Source organism: Mauremys reevesii, linkage group 1 (assembly GCF_016161935.1).
Source record: "Mauremys reevesii isolate NIE-2019 linkage group 1, ASM1616193v1, whole genome shotgun sequence".
Classification (NCBI taxonomy): Eukaryota; Metazoa; Chordata; order Testudines; family Geoemydidae; genus Mauremys; species Mauremys reevesii.
In genome coordinates, this window is record NC_052623.1 from 10823908 (window position 1) to 10843067 (window position 19160).

The window sequence follows — 19160 nt, forward strand, 5'->3', positions numbered from 1 at the left end:
CCTGTAGAATTTTGATAAGTAGTCAATATTCATAACTTCAGACAAAAATTATACATGCATACAAATAGGATAATCATATTCAGAAAGTCATAACTTTTTCAATGACATTTTACATGACCCATCTTGCATAAAATATATCATAATTATGCTATAACCTTTAATCATATCATAATAATATCCCTATGAACAATATGGGGTACAGTGCCACACAAATATCAGTGGTTATTGGAAGCAAAATTGAGTAAAGGTTGTGACACCCAGGCTGCAGTTCTGTGGCTTGCCAGGGCAAAGAGATCCCCAAACTCCCAAAATGCACTCTGGACCAGGAAAGGTCCCAAAGCTGGCTGTGGACCAACAATCACAGAGAAAAACATTATTTCAGCAGCACTGTCCACCTGTCCGTCTACATGCCGCTCTGTGACCCTGTGGTGTTCCTCTCTGGTGTTATCTGGACCAGTGATCTGCTAGGTCACTCCAATCCTTGACTCTGGGAGCCAGACTGACCCTGCTCTGCTGTGAGAACCCTCACTCCTGGGCTGTTCACGCACAGCCTCTGCCATGTAAGCTGCTCCCAGCTACTTGCAACCAAATGACACTAGCCAATATCTCCAGTCCCAGACACAACCCTAGGAACCTTTGTCTTGCAGTGTCCAGTTATGCCTGCTGGATGCTGCAAGCTTATATGAGTTCGTCAATTTAACAAAGAAATTGATATGTACCAGGCTTGTTATCCCCAGAGGAGTCTCTTACATGCTTCAAACCAAACACACTGCTTCAGGTAGAATAAACAAACAAATTTATTAACTACAAAGATGGATATTAAGTAATAGGCAAAAAGTCAGAGTGGTTACCAAAAATAAAATAAAAGATAAGGATGCAGACTAAACTCTCAACCCTATTAGATTGGGCAACACCTAGATGAAACAGCTTTTCTCACCCCACTGGATACTGCAGTCCTTAATATACAGGTTTGTGCCTTAAACCTGTGCCAATCTCCCCTGTTGGAGTCTTGTCTTCTTCTCAGTATCTTGGTTGCTTGCAGTGAAGGTGGGGGCAGGAGAAGGGCCCAGTATGTGTCCACTCTGTGTACACCCCCTACCTGCCCCCGCAGCCTCCTGCACTGCCAGCCTGCCTCTGTACACCCCTCTTCCTTCCCCACAACCCTTGGTGCTGGTCACCTGTCCATGTAGGTCCCCCTGTTACCCGGGGTTCTTTCAACCCAAAGCTCTTGGTAACTTTTACTCTGTGAGAGGAGATGTCAGGAAATAAATCGGGGAGACACGGCCATCCGACCGATAGATGGCTGGCACAAACAAGACAACACAAGAGTGCTTTCACTTAAAGCTAAACTTTACTTAGTCTCAAGCACTTACACAATATATCTATACACACACAGAGAGATACAAGCATACTCTTCTGCTTAACGTCCCTTACACTGCTTTAATTTTTACACAGCTGTACATAGATTACTTTTCTATACATTTGGGTCAGGTAAGTTCCAATAGAAATTCCTTATGTTCTTTTAGCGAATTCGACTGAATTGTTCAGCCTAATGATTCAAAGCAGATCATCTTTCTGCCTGGCTTATTTACAAACATTCCTTTGGAAAAGGATCCATTTTTCCTTCAGAATGGCTGCAGAGAAACCAAGAATTCTTTTTCTATAACACTTTCCTTTGTTAACATTTTTACAAGGCTCAATTGCTTAATTCCCTCCAGCCTCTGCAGAGTTAACTTCTCACTCTCTTTCCTTAACTCACTTTCTTATCTCCCCAAATGACACTTTTTATCAACTCAGATTTCACCATTCCAAGTATTGTCCCAGCATCTGAATTCCCCATATCTGTACTTACTTACTCTTTTCCTTACTCCTGCCACTCTGCTCCTCAGAGCTCCTAACCTGTTTTCCAATCTCATTATCTGTTGCCTGCCTGCTTGTCTGGGCCTGATCCTGCTTTCTTTGCTGAGCTGCCCCTTCCCATGGGCACAGGCTTTGTCCCACTAAAAATTTAGCAAGGAGGGTGGGCTCCTCAACTAGCCCCCACCCCTCCTGGTCCCTTTTCTTTGTTCCCTTTCTCTCTTGTTGCTCTGGGGTGGTCATTCTCCCCGTACACCCCACCCCCAGAGCTTCCATCCCTGCCACATAGAGATACACTCACCCAGGACCAAAACCAGGTGCCACACACCACAGCGACAGCTCACAGAAATATCTCCTCAGACTCGGTTAAACTCAGTGTCTGCCTGCATCGGGGAAAAGGGGGAGATGAGACTGAACTGCCTTTCTGGGGGTAAAGGAAACCCCGGCAGCAGCTCAGTCTGTGCAGGGAAGGAGAGAGGAACAGGCCTGGCAGGAGGGAGAGAGGACGTGGGACTAAAAGGAGCCAGTGTGAGTAACTCTTCTTCAAAAAAGACACAAAGCTTTGATGTATTGCACCCAGTTAGAAACCTGGACACCCCTTCCTGAGGCTGCTTTTCCATGTTGGCAATTGCTGACGTTGCCACAAAACGGTAGTGGGCTTTCTCAGAGAAGGAAGGATGGTCCGGATGGGGGTTGGTGTCAGAGACAATCTGCTACAGTGTGGTCCACTTTCCATTGCAGTCTGAGACACCTCCCAGACCCAGGAGGCCTCATGACACCTCTTTGGTCTGTGCATCAGGGAGGACGTCCATTCCCCATTTCGCATTGTTTCAGGACTCCCAGTCACTGTGATCTGGCTACTGCATGTCCCGTTGTCCCGCCCCCAAACACCACACACTGTGTGTTTCTGCACCTCCCCTGGTGCATTTGCAACATCACCTCTAAGCCAGAAACATGCTTTTAATTTTACTGCCTTTTGTGCTTCTCATCCTCTCCAGAAACAGAGATGCAGAGGCTCAGAGAAAGCAGACCCTTCTCCGCCCTGGAAAAAAAATTCTTATCCTAATTGTTTTCAAGGTTTAAACCTGTGAGTCTGCGATTTCAGCAACTCTCCGGTCAGTTCTTCTTGGATGACTCCAGCTGAAGTCACTGGAGGCTCATGGCCGATGTAAATCAGGGCATTTATTTAAGTCCCTACATGTGGATTTAGGGGAAAATCCTGGCTCTGTTGAGAATTTTGCCTTTGTCTCAAGGGGACCAGATTCACCCTCAGTGTTTAACTTTCGGCTCCCAGCTGTGAAAATCATGGCTTTGGGTCCTGCTGCAGAGAGCACTGTTCTGTTACGGGGCTGAGAGAATCTGAAGAAACCCCCAGTTCATGTGGCATTCTGAGACCAGGAATGAAAGTTGGGAATTTCAAAACACAGGGGCCCTGATTTTGCTCTCAGAGAGGCCAGTGTCAACCTGGATTGACCCAGCGAAGGCAGAATGAGAGTGCAGAATATAGCCAGTGTGTGGCCCATTCTCGTTGTGAACCCTCTGGTAACACAGATACCCACTGCAGAGGCTTTGGCTGCACTTCCTAACAGGGCAGTGAAGTTGCTGAACTGGAAAACTTGAGTGAACCACAGGAAAAACCACACAGCTACTGAGGACAGATAGAAGGACACAGTAAGAAAAAGGGAACTGAACTTAAAAACAAATATTTGTCTAAAGTATTTCCAATACATCTGTAGTTCCAACTTTACCAGGTAAATCCCTTGGTGTTTCTGAAAGTCCTAAACAATTCAAGTCACCGTGGTGGTGAATTTCTGCCCAGATGGTTCTTGACTTGAACCCTGGAACCCTGCCTGAGCCCTTACCACTAACTTTAATGCAGAAAGAGGCAACTCACCGAAATCCCACTCGGCAGACAAAGGAAATCACCTTACTGAGACAGCAAGGCAGAGTCTTGAGAATCAGTGTATGAATGTCACAGGTCTGACACTCGGCGTGCTGCACAGAGACCTTTATGATTCCCCTGAACAGTCCCTGTGGACTCTCAGGTTGGCCAGGACTCCCGTAAAATTCCCTGGACTCCGTGGCAGCGAGAAGAGCAGAAAATAGACCCTAGAGAACCTTAGCCTGAGAATCACCCCCGGGAGTGAAGAAATGATTCGCCATTAACAGGGGCTCAGATTATCAGGGCAAACTGCATCTTGCAAACTGTTCAGACTAGCGACTGATGATAGCTTTCCTTTCTGTGTGTAATGTACTGCCATCTGCACCCTGAGTGGGACGGCTGCCACAAGATACGGGACCAAAACTAATTTTCAATTGATTGTAGCAATGTACCACTGCATACCTCCCATGCAGTTGTAATATCCATTCCATTAGCCTCTGAAAAATCAGTGCCGCCCCATAGAGGCCAAATTACATGATCCTGAATTGATGCAAGCCGAAGAGCGTGTAAAAGGCTTTCTTCTCCTAGGATTCTGGCATCAACAGTATTTGCCGGTATCCCTGCATGAGGTCTAAAGTTGAATATATATCTGACTGTTACCAACTGTTTTAATAGTTAATCTACTGTATCAGGGAGGCATTAAATTTCAATACTGCGTTGATCTTTCACAAATTGATGCAGAAACGGGTTAGGATATTCTTGGTCAGAACTAATACCATGGGACTTCTCCACTCACTGTGTGATTCTTTCAGCACTCCCCATGCTAAAATGACCTGAAATTCATCTCACAGGGTATCCCACATTTTTCGAGGGAACAGCCATGGAATTTTCCTGATCTGTTGCCCTGGGGTTATTTCAGTGTGCTGGCATTTTAGGTAGGTGTGCCCTGCTCGGGAAGAATCAATCAACTGCTATATCTGGATCTCCTGTTCAGGCTACCATCACTACTCTCATGCTTGCATCATAGGTGCCTTGTGGCCAAATTTGGGCTCCAGAGGGTATGAGTCTGATGGGTTGTCACCCCTGGGGTGCAGTCTGGGAGCCGTGAGAACTGCTGCATCCCTCTAACCACCCAGCTGGGCTGGCCCTGTTTCACACTGCTTTGCTGGTGATTCAGCCTCTCCAGGCCCTGTGAGCACCAACACTACAGCAGATGGTGCCACAGACCGAAACTGAGTTACCTGAGAGTTTACCTAAGCCTCTCAAGCATAAGCAGCAGACACTAGCCAATCTCAGCTCAGAAGGCTTATACCCCTCCCTATGTGGAGGATCTTCTCCTAGGCTTTTAAAAGATTCAAATGACAGAAGTAAAGCACATTAGAAAACATGATTCCAACTATACATACAAAATGATGGGCTCTAAAATAGAGGGGATATGGTAGAGATCTATAAAATCGTGAATGGTGTGGAGAAAGTAAATATGGAAGTCTTGTTTACTATTTCACATAACACAAGAACCAGGGGTTACCAAAGGAAATTAACAGGCAGCAGGTTTAAAACAAAGAAAAGGAAGTATTATACACAACACACAGTCAACCTGTGGAACTCATTGCCAGGGGATGTTGTGAAGGCCAAAAGTATAATGGGGTTCAAAAGGAACTAGATAAATTCATGGAGGATAGAATCATAGAAGATTAGGGTCGGAAGAGACCTCAGGAGGTCATCTAGTCCAATCCCCTGCTCAAAGCAGGACCAACACTAAGTAAATCTTCCCAGCCAGGGCTTTGTCAAGCCTGACCTTAAAAACTTCTAAGGAAGAAGATTCCACCACCTCCCTAGGTAACCCATTCCAGTGCTTCACCACCCTCCCAGTGAAATAGTGTTTCCTAATATCCAACCTAGACCTCCCCCACTGCAACTTGAGACCATTGCTCCTTGTTCTGTCATCTACCACCTCTGAGAACAGCTGAGCTCCATCATCTTTGGAACCCCCCTTCAGGTAGTGGAAGGCTGCTATCAAATCCCCCCTCACTCTTCCCTTCTGCAGACTAAACAATCCCAATTCCCTCAGCCTCTCCTCATAAGTCATGTGCTCCAGCCCCCTAATCATTTTCATTGCCCTCCACTGGGCTCTCTCCAATTTGTCCACATCCCTTCTGTAGTGGGGGGACCAAAACTGGACGCAATAACCTAGATGTGGCCTCACCAGTGCCGAATAGAGGGGAATAATCACTTCTCTCGATCTGCTGGCAATGCTCCTACTATTACAGCCCAATATGCCATTGGCCTTCTTGGCAACAAGGGCACACTGCTGACTCACACCCAGCTTCTCATCCACTGTAATCCCCAGGTCATTTTCTGCAGAACTGCTGCTTAGCCAGTCGGTCCCTAGTCTGTAGCCGTGCATGGGATTCTTCCGTCCTAAGTACAGGACTCTGCACTTGTCCTTGTTGAACTTCATCAGAGTTCTTTTGGCCCAATCCTCTAATTTGTCTAGGTCCCTCTGTATCCTATCCCTACCCTCCAGCATAGCTACCACTCCTCCCACTTCAGTGTCATCTGCAAACTTGCTGAGGGTACACTCCATGCCCTCCTCCGAATCATTAATGAAGATATTGAACAAAACCAGCCCCAGGACCAACCGTTGGGTCACTCCACTTGATACCAGCTGCCAACTAGACATGGAGCCATTGATCACTACCCATTGAGCCCGACGATCTAGCCAGCTTTCTATCCACCTTATAATTCACTCATACAGCCCATACTTCTTTTACTTGCTGGCAAGAATACTGTGGGAGATCGTATCAAAAGCTTTGCTAAAGTCAAGGAATAACACACCCACTGCTTTCCCCTCATCCACAGACCCAATTATCTCCTCATAGAAGGCAATTAGGTTAGTCAGGCATGATTTGCCCTTGGTGAATCCATGCTGACTGTTCCTGATCATTTTCCTCTTCTCTAGGTGCTTCAAAATTGATTCCTTGAGGACCTGCTCCATGATTTTTCGAGGGACTGAGATGAGGCTGACTGGCCTGTAGTTCCCTGGATCCTCCTCCTTCCCTTTTTTAAAGGTGGACACTACATTAGCATCTTTCCAGTCATCCAGGACCTCCCCCGGTGGCCATGAGTTTTCAAAGATAATGGCCAATGGCTTTGTAATCACATCTACCAGCTCCTTTAGCACCCTCGGATGCAGCGCATCCGGCCCCATGGACTTGTGCTCGTCCAGCTTTTCTAAATAGTCCTGAACCACTTCTTTCTTCACAGAGGGCTGGTCACCTCCTACCCATGCTGTACTTCCCAGAGCCATATTCATTATACCAGTATGATGAATATGGGGTGCAGTGTCACAACCTCCTCCATTTACACTTCAGTGTGGGACAGTTCTTCATATTTATCACCTAAAAAGAATGGTTCAGGTGTGGGAATCTTCCTCACGCCCTCTACAGTGAAGACCGATGCCTCTCCACAACAGCCTCATCTTCCTTGAGTGCTCCTTCAGCCCCTGGATCTTCCAGTAGCCCCACTGATTGTTTGGCAGGGTTAGTGCTTCTAATGTTTTAAAAAAAAATCTGATATTTAATGCTACATTTTAGTCACAGGTATTTTTAGTAAAAGTCAGGTACAGGTCACAGGCCATAAGCAAAAATTCATGACCCATGACCTGTCCATGACTTTTAATAAAAATACCAGTGAATAAAACTTGGGGGGAGCTACTTGGGGGCTCTGTGGGTGATGGGAGAGAGTGACCAGGTTGCTTGGAGGCGAGGGGGGGGCGCGTGCTGCCCGGGACCCCTGCTGGTGCTGGGGAGAGGGGTTGGTAGGGCTGACAAGCTCCGTACTGGCTCCACACCTCCCCCTCCCATCAGCAGCAGAGTTTGGGTGTGGTAGGGCAGGGGGTTGGGGCATGGGATGAGGTGAGGTGAGTTCTGGGAAGCACTTAACTGGGGGGCTCCCCGAAAGTGGCCACATGGGTTCCTGGCCAATGGGAGCTGCGAAAGCAGCACTCTGGGGGGAGGCAGCCCAGAACTGGACTGAATATTCCAGCAGTGCTCGCACCAGTGCCAAGTGCAGAGGTAAAATAACCCCTCCGCCCCTGCTCGAGATTCCGCTGCACGTACATCCCGAGTTACACTGGCTTTTTCGGCTGTAGTGTTGCATTTGGAGCTCATGTTCAGCTGATTATCCACTAAACCCCACAGGTCTTTTTCAGTCACTGCTTCCCAGAATTGGGTCCCCCATCCGGTAAGGATGCATCTCTTCTTCCTAGATGTACACATTCACATTGAGCCACATTAAAATGCATATGACTTAGGAATAGACCCTAACCCTAACCCTAACCCTAATCCTAAGTGGTCCCCCACCTTTTCCATGGGGCGGGCGCCGGACAACTAGCCACCGAGGACTGTGGCTGTCGGACGAGCAACCGCTGAAATGCCACCATGAAGCGGCAACGTCAAGAGGTGTCGCCGCCGAAATGCTGCCGAAATTCAGTGGGATTTCAGTGGTAGTGCTTCTTGACGTTGCCACTTCTCAGCAGCATTTTGGCAGCTGCTTGTCCAGCAGCCAGTAGGTGGGCGCACCTGGATGCCCCGGCAGGCGCCATGGCACCCACAGGCACTGCGTTGGGACCCCTGGAATAGAGGGACTAAGTGAATTGGCCAAGGTCACAGAAGAAGTCTGTGGAAGAGCCTGGAACTGAAGCCAGTTCTTCTGAGTCCCAGGCCAGCACTTTAACCCTGAACCATCCTTCCTTTCTGGGGCTAGTGGCTGGAGAAGGGGCAGCTGGCAGCAATTACCAGAAACTCAGGGAATTAAACTCCTGTGACATCACTACACAGGAACCCAAGAACAATTCCTTTTCCAGACGATAACACTGAATCATGCCTTCTCCTGAATCTACTGAGGGACAAATCCATTGGGCTGAGCATGGTGCAGGGTCACAATGGGCAAAGAAATTCCACATGAGCTCCCAGTGTGATGCAAAATGCACTAATGTGACCCATAGGAACATAGGCCTGGAAGTGACCTGCTGGAAGAATGAGCCCAGTTCCCTGCTATGGCAGGCGACCCCGGCATATCATTTGGTGCATGAACTTGTCAAGCTCCATCTCAAAACCAACTGGGTTGTCATTACCCACCCCACCCACTGCTCGTGTTGGACGGCTGCTCCAGAACCTCCTTCTCCTTTCCAGCCTCAGTTTACTCCTGCCAACTTTCCCTTGGCTGGAAACAGGAGCATAGTGAGGAGTACTAGTGACAAGAGAGGATTGAGAGCTGGCTTGATGACAGTGGACAAGCACTTTCACAGGAACAAAATACCAGCTACTAAAGGACTCTTTAATCTAGCAGGGAAAGGTATAACAAGAACCGGTGGCTGGAAACTGAAGCCAGTCAAATTAGATTTGGAAATGAGGCACACCTTTTTAACAGTGAGGGTGCTTAACCAGTGAAACAAACTCCCAAGGAAAGTGGTGGATTATTCTGCTATCTCCAAACCAAGATGGGATGCCCTCCTGGAAGACACACTTTAGAGGAACACAAGTTATGCATTAGTCACACACAAGTCAATAGGCTCAATACGGGGGTAAATGGGTGAAATTCTGCAGCCTATATAGGATGTCAGACTGGATCAGTGGGTCTTCAACATTTTTGATCACGCAGACCCCCCCTTTCTTTATGTCTGTAAAAGTTTACACCCCCTCCCCCCCGTTGCCACACAAACACATATACTGATGTATGTGGGGGCAGGGCTTCAACTGAATCAGTTTCGGCTTCTTTGTTTTTCACTTGAGTTTTTTTATGTATTCCATGAATAAGCCAACAGTGCATTGACATAAGAGCAAAAGCAAAACTGCAGTTGTGGTGCCTGCTTACAGTGAAATATGCACACCGCGCTGTAGCAAATGGATCCATGTACAGATGGCAACGACTTTGTATTGTGCTGTGCGAGCTTAACAGAAATCCAGCAAAATGCACAGCGACTTCTAGAGTCAAATGCACTGCGTCATCAGAGGACCAGATCTGCCTGGAGGAATCCATTTTTCTAATTATTCATTGCGCTGGGTAAAATTTGCACAGGAAGGTTTTTCCCCTAAGCGCCTCATGTCCCCCTCCTCCCCCCCAAATACATTCCTAACCCCAAGGCAGCCCGGCCCCCAGTTTGAGAACCTCTGGACTAGATGATCTAATGGGTCCTTCTGACCTTAAATTCGATGACTCTATGAATCATTGTCTTGATTGGGGCATTATCTTAGATGCGACTTGAACAACTTGCTACGTTTAATGCTGACAGGATAGACGCTAGCTCAGAAGAATCGGAACTGTCATAGTAAAACCGAGATATATGTTCTTCTTTCCCCTCTAAACCAGGTCATTTCCTGTCTTGAGGGGCGAGTCTCAAAATTGTCCCACTTTTCGAGCTGGGAACAACACCCCATCTGTGCTAAAAACTCATCACCAAGCAGCTCTGACAGGACACCTCAGTCTCTTCCCTTTGGGTGCTTGTGACCAGGGCTACACAGTCATCCCCAGCCTCCTTAATAAAAGTCTCTTTAAAACTAGTAGGTTTATTAGCAAAGAGCACAAAGCATTGGAGAAAATGGTTATAAAATACCAGGCAGCTGCCACACGTCTACACTCATCTAACTCACATATCGCTACAAGCTAAGCTAGACAGGCTTCGCTCTGGAGATAGAGGAACAGAACTGGCCCAACGTACATTCTTTTGGGACGCCAAGGAGCTCTTGGGACCCAGCCTAGTTTCCCTGTGTCTCTAGGAGCATCTTCCCATCTGTTTCCCCTTTCTTGTGGAAGCAGCCTGTGCTGAATGAAAGCAGTGTGAGCTTGGCCCCAGTCACCATAGTGCTCCCCCCTGTGCTGCAGAGAGTGGGGATGGCAAGGAGCCAGTTACAGGGGGTTTGAGTCTCTGGCCTGCTCTCCCGCTGCATTGGTGGAATTTACAGCAGCCTGGGGGCTGGGCTGACCACTGCCTGATGGTAACGACTTCCAAGAGCACAGCCCACTCTGGCCACATCCCTGTGGGTCATTGCCACCCCAGAGTGCCCCCTGGTGGACTGAGGTAGCCCTGCACACGCCCTGCCCTTCCATCTAAGTTCATAGCAAGAACTTACGCTCATCCTGGAATACTTAAGAACCTACTTTGTGGGGTCACAGTAATTCAGTCTTCTCCAAAACACAGGTTCTCTTTCCCTCAAGCCCCATCCTCCTCCTTTATCAGGAACCCCCCAACATCCTCCTTGTTAAGATTTACCGCATTCCGTGCTCTTATGTTTCCCCTGAAGTCCAGCCCCCTGCTCCTCCACTTCTCCCCAGGCTCCACCCCCCAGCCAGGCCAGGGCCAAGCCATGGTAAAAGCGGCCATGGGACCCCAGGCTGCTGTAGGGATTCTCAGACTCTCCATCTTCCCTGGGTTCTACATCTGGGGGGTGGTAAAAAGTGGAGGGTTTGAGCTCCTCACAGTGACTCTGACTCACTAAGCAGCTCTCATCATGGCCTGGCCCTGGATTGCAGCCTGGACAGGGGGTGATGCCTCAGGTAAAAAGGAGGAGCAGGGGATGGGGTTTGGAGAGAAGAGATGGAGCAGGGGGACGGACCTCAGAGGAAGAGGATCCAGGATGGAATAGGTGGCTGAGTCCATGTTTTTCATCTCTGGTGTCACCAGCGCTGGAGCCAGGTGATGAACTGACCCTTCACTTCACAAACGTCCTGATTATCCTCGCACGAAGGTGTTTGCTTTTCACGCTGTACACGATTGGGTTCATCAGTGGTGGGACCAGCAGGGAGATGTATCCCAGGAGAACCTGAAGCAAGGGAGGCGAGTTCTTCCCGAATCTGTGTATCGCAGTCAGGCCAATCTCTGGCATGTAGAAGAGCAGGACGGCACAGAGGTGGGAGACGCAGGTGTTTAGGGCCGTGAGGCACTCTGCATTGGACGCGATGCTCAGCACTGTTTTGAGGATCATCACATAAGAGAGAAAGATGAACAGCGAATCCAACCCCACCGTTAAGAGTGTAACAGACAAGCCATAGATGTTGTTGACTGTGATATCCGCACAAGCCAGCCTCATGACCTCCTGGTGCAGGCAGTAGGAATGGGAGAGGACATTGGCTCGACAGTATCGGAACCGTTTCAGGAGAAAGGGGAATGGGAATACTACGGCCACTCCTCTTATAACAAACACCAGTCCCATCATGGCTGTTCTTGGCAGGGTTAAAGTGGAAGTATATCTCAGCGGGTCACGGATTGCGACAAAGCGGTCAAAGGCCATCAACAAGAGTATGGAGGATTCAGCGAATTGAAATGCGTGGATGAAGAACAGCTGGGCAAAACAGGCATCGAGGCTGATCTCCCTGTATTTAAACAAGTAGACGCCCAGTATCGTTGGTATGGTGGATAATGATAAGCCAAGGTCTGTGACGGCCAACATGGAAAGGAAAATGTACATGGGCTCATGAAGGCTTGGATCTGTTTTTATAATGAACAGAATGACTGAATTTCCTACTATCGAAATGACATACACTAAGCAGAAGGGGATAGAGATCCAGAGATGGAAATCTTCCTGCCCGGGTATCCCGGTGAGAAGGAACACTGCAGATATGAATTTGGTATCATTGACAGCTGACATAATGTCCTGGGCAGGTCCCAGGAGTTTTGAGTTTTCCTTTCTGAAAGGAAAAAGAACAGGAGACTAGATTATATATAGCTAGACATCTTTCTGCTCTCAGTACAAGTCTAGAGACTCCCATGAGCTCAAAGAAAATCAGCAGAAACATAGTCTTGGATTTACAACACCGATAGGAAGATAGGCACTGCCGGACTGGATCAGACCTGCAGTCCATTTAGCTCAGTATCCAATGGCCAGGTCCTGATGCTTCAGAGGAAGGTGGAAGAAGCCCTGCAATAGGCTGCTATGAATAACCTCCGCCCAGGAAAAGTTTCCCCCTGACACCCACTAGTTGGACATATTTTGTGGTGTAAATCAGGAAGGTTTAGAGCCCTTCCAAGAGTTTTTTTTTTAAATACTGTAATTGGATTTTCTGGTTACCCATACAAACATCCAGTCCCCCTTTGAATCCTGCTAAGATTTTGTCCCATTAATAGTTTGTGGCTGGGAGTTCTGCAGCCCACTTGAACACTGTGATTTTACAATTAGGACACTCACACAGACACCCCTAAGAGCTCAAATTATGCTACTGTCTCTTTCCAGCACGTAGGATCAATTCTCAGGGCCAGGTTCTGAAGAGGAGGAGCAGGGGGTGACTTCAACAGCATCACTCCAGATTTACATGTGTAAATTCAATCAGAACCGGGCTCTATTAAGTTTCCCTTACCAACTGCTCCCGGAGATACACTCTGGCCCCCAAGAATCGCTCCAAGAGAAGCTGAAGTGCTTTGCCTGCCCAGAGTTGACTGAATCCAGAGAGTTTGCTCATCCTACCGGCTTCTCTTCGTCCTCACAGGACCTGCATCCTCTCCCCATGCAAGGGTCTGAAGATATCTAGCAATTTACAAGCTAACACAGACAGTGACTTCAGCTGGGTGGGAGAGGGGTTGGCATCACAAATGGGTGAATTGTGCAAATATTAGGTTTCCACTAATATGCAAATTACTTCGGCCATGCTCATGTAAAAGTTGATGGGCATAAATAACATACAACCACTAAACCACTCCCCTTTCCGGCACCTCAGCTCTACTGTTTCCTGAAACACAGACCAGTGGTTCTATTGCCTCAGGATGTTCGGGAAAAGTCTTGCATGGGTATTGCAGAATGGTTGAGTGCAGCACCCTGAATGTAATTGTGAGCAACAGCTTCTGGTCAGTTACCAGCAGACAGTATCATACAACAGTTCACTGAACAAAGAGTTAATAATACAGACCCATTGCAATCAGTATTTTGAGTACTTCTCTAATACTTTGTAAAGCAAAAGACTTTAAGCTCCCCTGTCCCTGAGTTAATAGCTGACTGGTTCTCCTCAGGTTCAGTTCTGTCAGCCTGTAGCCTGTATCCGGAGTGATAACAGGCCTTGGGGTCAGTATATGAAATATTCATTCCCTGAGCTCTCACTCTCTGGTACATAGTAACCCCAGCACCTGTTATTCAGCCACAATGAGGTTTTGCAGGAAGTGGATTTCAAAGTCAAGTGCATGAGTATTCATGGAAATGGAACTGCATTTCACACAGGAAAGTCGTCTATTGCTCTCGCTCTCTCTGACTGTCTCTGTCCTGTATTCATGAAATCTGTCTTATGGTATTGGGACAGACATGGAGCTGAGCATACCACTTGGACCTTAACCCACAGTGTGCTGTAGCCCAGAGACCAGTCTGAGGGTGGGAGGATCGTGGGATTCCACCCTGTGAGTGGGCAGGGTACGGGGCCTGACATCTGGCACTCAGAGAACTGAGAGGGGGCAGAGATGCAGGTAGCCAGAGGGGTGTCTGCAGGGCAGAATGGCTGGAGCCCTCAGCCACTCAGAAAACAGAAATATTGGACCCGTTAGCAAATAAACCTGAGGCGACTGGGGAACTAATCACTGACATTCCGTGGTGTCTCCTCTCGCTCAGCCACTGGCAGGATCGGGCCCAGAGAACTTTGAATGTCAGTTTTTTTGTGCAACTTGAATAACCCAGTGTGGAGCATGGGCAGATGTAGGGGAGGGGTTCTCAAGCTACCTAGTGCTGCCTGCCCTCCAGCCTCTGTCACTGTGTCACCCCGACAGCCCAGCTGAGTCTTCTGCTGCTGCACAGAACATCTGCAAATGGAAACAGCTCGCAGCCTTTCCCTTTTTCTTCTCATTTTAAAGATAGTGAAACCTGCCAACGTACCCAATTCCTGCTAACGGAGGAGCTGCTGACACCAGAGATCGTCACTGTAAAGGCCAAGGAGTCATCGGTGATGTTGCACACGCAGCAGGCAGTATCTGTTCAGACAGGGAGGCAACTGTCTTTATGAAGCATGTCTGCACATTTCCTTGGGGGCTACTTGGCCATCAGGGAACGGCAGCTGACTGGCTTCAAGTGCACCAGCTGTAACCCCCGACATAGCCATTGGCAAACTGCAGGAGGCCAAATCACAGGGGACGCATAGTGATGCTACGCAACTGGACTGCAGCGCCAGCCTTGCTGCAGGCTCTAGTCCTGGAATCCGGGCTTTTCATCACTGTTTGTATGGTTCTGATTAGTGATAGGGCTACCTCGGGGACAGCCGACTGGTAACGATGAGGCTGTCACAGCTGTGATCTTGCTGAAATAAAATAATAATAATATAGGACCATATTTCTCCTTGGCAGCCCCCTTTCCTGCATTACAAACCCAGGGTGCAGGCCAGGGATGGTTATATCCCTCAAATCGTTCCAGGAGGGGAGGTCCCTTCCCTTCTCCCTGAGGAATGAAAAGGAAGCCAGGATCCCTGGATCCCCAAAGTTATACACAGACCTCAATGATCCACTGGTGTCTAGGCCCACGCACCCACAATTTCGGTGCCTCCACAACTGCCCTAGGACCATATCCAGCTTCCTGCTAGCACAGGCTCATCAGAGATGTGCTACCAGGGCCTGTCACAGTAGCCACTGCCTGCAGGATCTACTGAAGGGGCCTTGTACAGGGTGGAGGGGTCTGCACAGAGATGGGAAGGCTGGTTAGAGTAGCAGATGGGCACAATACCCCAGCCACAGACTGGCCAGGAGGTTTCGACCTTTCCATACCAAGAGTGCAGCCAGAGACTCAGTCGGTGTTACCTTCATTTATGTTATGAGGCAGATGAAAAGTCTCCAATTTCTCTTGGGGATCCAGGCAGCTGCAGCTGGGCAGCATCATGGCAGCTGAGCTTACAGAGAAAAATGGTCCATTTTCTATGAAAACTCACCCCAGAAAAATGGATGGAAAAGAAACATTTTAATTTGGGTCAACATTTTTTGTAGGGGGAAAAGACTCTCTCTTTTCCAGCCCAGCTCTCACTCAAACCGTGAGCCTCTGTCCCTCGTGTGACAGGACCACACCCCTAGGTGGCAGCACTCGCCCCCCATCAGCCTCCCATATGGAGCTTCCTCTTAGGGTGGCCATATTTCCCAAAGAGAAAACAGGAGGCCCCCAGCTGCTTTACTGAGCCCCCATCATCCCTATGCGAGGCTGTTGCACATCACTGGAATCCTATAGGGGCCCCCTCAGGTCTCAGGAGGCTGTCACCTGTGGCTGGAATGCTGCCCCCCCTCCCCAGCTCTGCCTCACCCCATACAGGGAGGCTCCCCCGACCATTCCCCTGTTCACCCCTTCCCAGCTTTTGTGGCAGAAATGGGCATTAGTCTCGCTGGCTGTTGCCAACTGATCAAGTCAGCAAGAGCAAATGGGACAAATGCCTCCTGTTGACAAAAAAAGTCAGGGCAAATGAGCGAGGGCTAAAAAAAGGACTGTCCTGGCCAAAAGTAGATGTATGGTCACCCTACCATGGACGTTTGCTAGGGTGGCTACAGCAGCCCTATAACTGAGGGTGCCCCTGGAAATGGCTTGTCTGCAGCAGCCCAGTCAACAGAGAAACAATTTAAGAACTTAAGACTGTCCATATGGATTCAGTTCAATGGTTTATTTAGCCCAGAGTCCTGTCTTCTGACCGTGGGCAGTGCAGATCCTTCAGAGGGAATGAAGAAAGCAATGAAATTATTGAGTGATCCAACCTCCCTCGTCTGCTTCCATCTTCTGGCAGTCGGATGCTTACAGACACCCAGAGCATGGTTTATAGCTCATCTTGGTTTATTGCCATTGATGGACCTGTCCTCCAGGAACTTAACTAGTTCTTCTTTGGACCCAGTTATACTTTCAGCCTTCACAACATCCCCAGGCAATGAGTTCCACAGGCTGACTGTGTGTTGTGTGAATTCTCATTAACTTCATGGCTGACTCCTGGTTGCTGTGTTATCTGGAGGGGTGAATAACACTTCCTTATTTACTTTCTCCACACCAGTCATAATTTTATAGACTCTATCATATTTCCCTTAGTCGTCTCTTTTCCAAGCAGAAAATTCCCAGTCTTTTTAAATCTCTCCTCATCCAGAAGCTGTTCCATACCCCTAAAGATTTTTGTCGCCCTTTTCTGTACTTTTTCCAGTTCTATTATATCTTTTTTTGAGATGGGGCAACCAAAACTGCACGAAGTATTAGAGGTGTGGGTGTACCATGAATTTATATGTCTTATTATTGTGATACAGCAGGGCCACAGAGCAACAGAAGAGTCATTGAGGGGAGATATATAAGCCCTAGGCTAGTTAAAACGTGGTTCCCTGTAAACTAGGGAAGGCTACTACAGGCTAATTGAAGCACCTGTAGTCAATTAAGGCCCTGTCAGGAACCTAATAAAAATCCCCTGCTTCAGGCAGAGAGGGTGGAGTGAGGAAGGAGAGAGGACTGGAGCTTGGAGGTGTGTGCGCACTGGGATTTGAAAGGCCAGAGAACTGGAGGAAGGGAGACTCTGCCCCAGCATCAAGGGATGAGGTTAACCCTACATAAGGGGTGGAAGAGGGTAAGAAACCTGCAGAAGTTGAGAGGGGTGGGGGCTCAGAACCAGATCCCTTCTCCACTCCCCCCCTCTCCCACCGGGGCACAAGCAGAGCACACAACACCCAAGAATAAGGGCAAGGAGCAGCACCCTGACCCACCTCACCAAGGGGAAGCGTGGGACCCACCACAGTAACACTGGCCATTTGCCACATTATCTGTCCATTTCCTAATGGTTCCTAACATTCTGTTTTCTTTTTGCTTACTGCTTCCGTACATTGAGTGGGTGTTTTCAGAGAATTATCCACAGTGACTCCAACATCTCTCTCTTGAGTGGTAACAGCCAGTTTAGATCCCATCATTTTGAATGTATAGCTGGGACTATGTTTTCCAACATGCATTACTTGGCATTCATCAACATTAAATTTCATCTACCATGTTGTTGCCCAGTCACCCAGATTTGTGAGATCCCTTTGTCGCTCTTCATAATCTGCTTTGGACTGAAATATATTGAATAATTGTGTCTCGTCTGCAAATTTTGCCACCTCACTGCTTACCCCTCGCTCCAAGCAATTTATGACTGTGAACAGCACTGGTCCCAGTACAGACCTGAGGACACTATTATTTAGCTCTTTTCTGAAAACTCGCCCTTTACTGCTACCTTTGTTTTCTGTCTTTTAACCAGTTACTGATCCAAGAAAGGACCTCTCTTCTTCTCCCGTGACTGCTTAGTTTTCTTAAGAGCCTTAGGTGAGGGACCTTGTCAAAGACTTTCTGCAAGTCCAAGTACACTATATGGCCTGGATCACCCTTGCCCACATGTTTGACCGGCTCAAAGGATTTCAGTAGATTGGTGAGGCATGATTTCCCTTTGAAAAGCTGTATTGCTTCTTCCCCAACAAAGTGTATTCAGCTATGTGTCTGTTCCTTACTTTAATATCAATGAATTTGCCTACTACTGAAGATAGACTTACTGGACTGAATTGCTTGCCACTGGAGCCTTGTTTAAAAATAGGCATCAGATTATCTATCTGCCAGTCATCTCGTTCAAGTGATCGGTTACATACCACAGTTAGTAGTTCTGCAATTTGGTATTTGAGTTCCTTGAGAACTCTTGGGTGAATCCCATCTGGTCCTGGTGACTTATTACTGTTAAATGTATCAGTTTGTTCCAAAACCTCCTCAGTGTAGGACATTTCCTCAGATTTATCACCTAAATAGAATGGCTCAGGTGTGGGAATCTTTCTCTTCCTCTACAGTGAAGAGCAATGCAAAGAATTCATATAGCCTCTCTGCAACAGCCTCATCTTCCTTGAGTGCACCTTTAGCACCTCAATCATCCAGTGACACCACTCATTGTTTGGCAGCCTTCCTGCTTCTGATGTACTTTTTAAAAAATTGCTCTTAATTTTTGTGTCTTTTGCTACTTGCTCTTCAGCTCTCTAGAAGTAAGTATCCAGTACTGCCAAGCCCCATTCAAAATTTATGATTCCCCCCCCCGCAAAAGTCATGAGTTACTTTAAAAATAATGAGATTTTAAAATATACCAATGTGGAGGTCGTTTTCATTTGCCTTTGGCATCTGAGCCGTTGGGTGCACCTGCTTCTGGTTTTCTAGCTTTTCTGCAGCACACTTTTATAAAATAATCTTTCTTGGGAAAACTGAAAGCTGAGATTCCAGCGCAGTGTCTTGATCCCAGAAGTTGAGGCTTTAAGAAAGACAGGAAATAATGTGAGACTCCCAGTAAAATCCCAAGAGGAGGCACTGCTGGACGTATCTCAAGGGAAGCACCCACAAATGAAGGTACTGAGGGTGGGTTAGTCGACATTTCTAGTCACACAGTCCATCAGTGGCAGAGACCATTTTCCCTCTGCACTGCGCTACATAGCCCCGATGGGATTGCAGAAACATGG

General features: G+C 47.8%; 1 protein-coding gene across 1 annotated transcript; it reads right to left on the reverse strand.

Annotated features, from left to right (window-relative positions):
- Window positions 1-11451: 11451 nt before the first annotated feature.
- LOC120389342 (olfactory receptor 51G2-like) lies at window positions 11452-12387 on the reverse strand. The gene has a single exon (XM_039511854.1). The coding sequence runs from the start codon at window positions 12385-12387 to the stop codon at window positions 11452-11454; it is 936 nt and encodes a 311-aa protein (XP_039367788.1).
- Window positions 12388-19160: the final 6773 nt, after the last annotated feature.